General features: G+C 40.3%; 1 protein-coding gene across 1 annotated transcript in view; it reads left to right on the forward strand.

Moving 5' to 3' along the window:
• Positions 1-302: 302 nt before the first annotated feature.
• LOC103811348 (maternal embryonic leucine zipper kinase-like) overlaps positions 303-474 on the forward strand; it is a gene marked incomplete at both ends in the record, with an annotated part of 6,685 nt that continues 6,513 nt past the window's right edge. Inside the window, one exon of the mRNA XM_009084316.1 lies at positions 303-472. Coding sequence (XP_009082564.1) covers positions 303-472 — 170 coding nt within the window. The remainder of the gene's footprint in view (positions 473-474) is intronic.

A 474-nucleotide genomic window follows, 5' to 3' on the forward strand; every position in this document is an offset into this window, starting at 1 on the left:
TTATTTTATAGAATATATACAATTACAATATGGCTATTATAAAATTACTAGGTTTGCCATCTACTTTGGTAGATAGATCCTGACCCCAGCATTAGTTTTCATGTTGGTGCATGAACTATAAATAGACTTGCAAACAACAACCACCTCAGCCTGCTTCTTGATCTCAGACACATAATGTCAACCACCCGAAGTCTGAAATCACTTCTGTGATCCAACATTAGGGTTGCATGTCAGGTAGAAAAACTTACATAAAAGCAGGAATTTTCAGAAGGATAAGCTTTGTACTCACCATGTTTCCAAAGAGGAGATTAAAATACTCTTTCTCTCTCCCTGCCTCTCTCAGTGGAAGTATGACCAGATGTCAGCAACATATCTTTTGCTTCAGTCCAAGAAGGCTCATGGCAAGCGCATTCGTCTGAGGTTTCCATGTCCAATGGGCCATACCAATACCACACCGTCAGCAGGACTCAAGGT

The sequence above is a fragment of the Acanthisitta chloris genome, unplaced genomic scaffold (assembly GCF_000695815.1).
Source record: "Acanthisitta chloris isolate BGI_N310 unplaced genomic scaffold, ASM69581v1 scaffold7941, whole genome shotgun sequence".
NCBI classification, from domain to species: Eukaryota; Metazoa; Chordata; class Aves; order Passeriformes; family Acanthisittidae; genus Acanthisitta; species Acanthisitta chloris.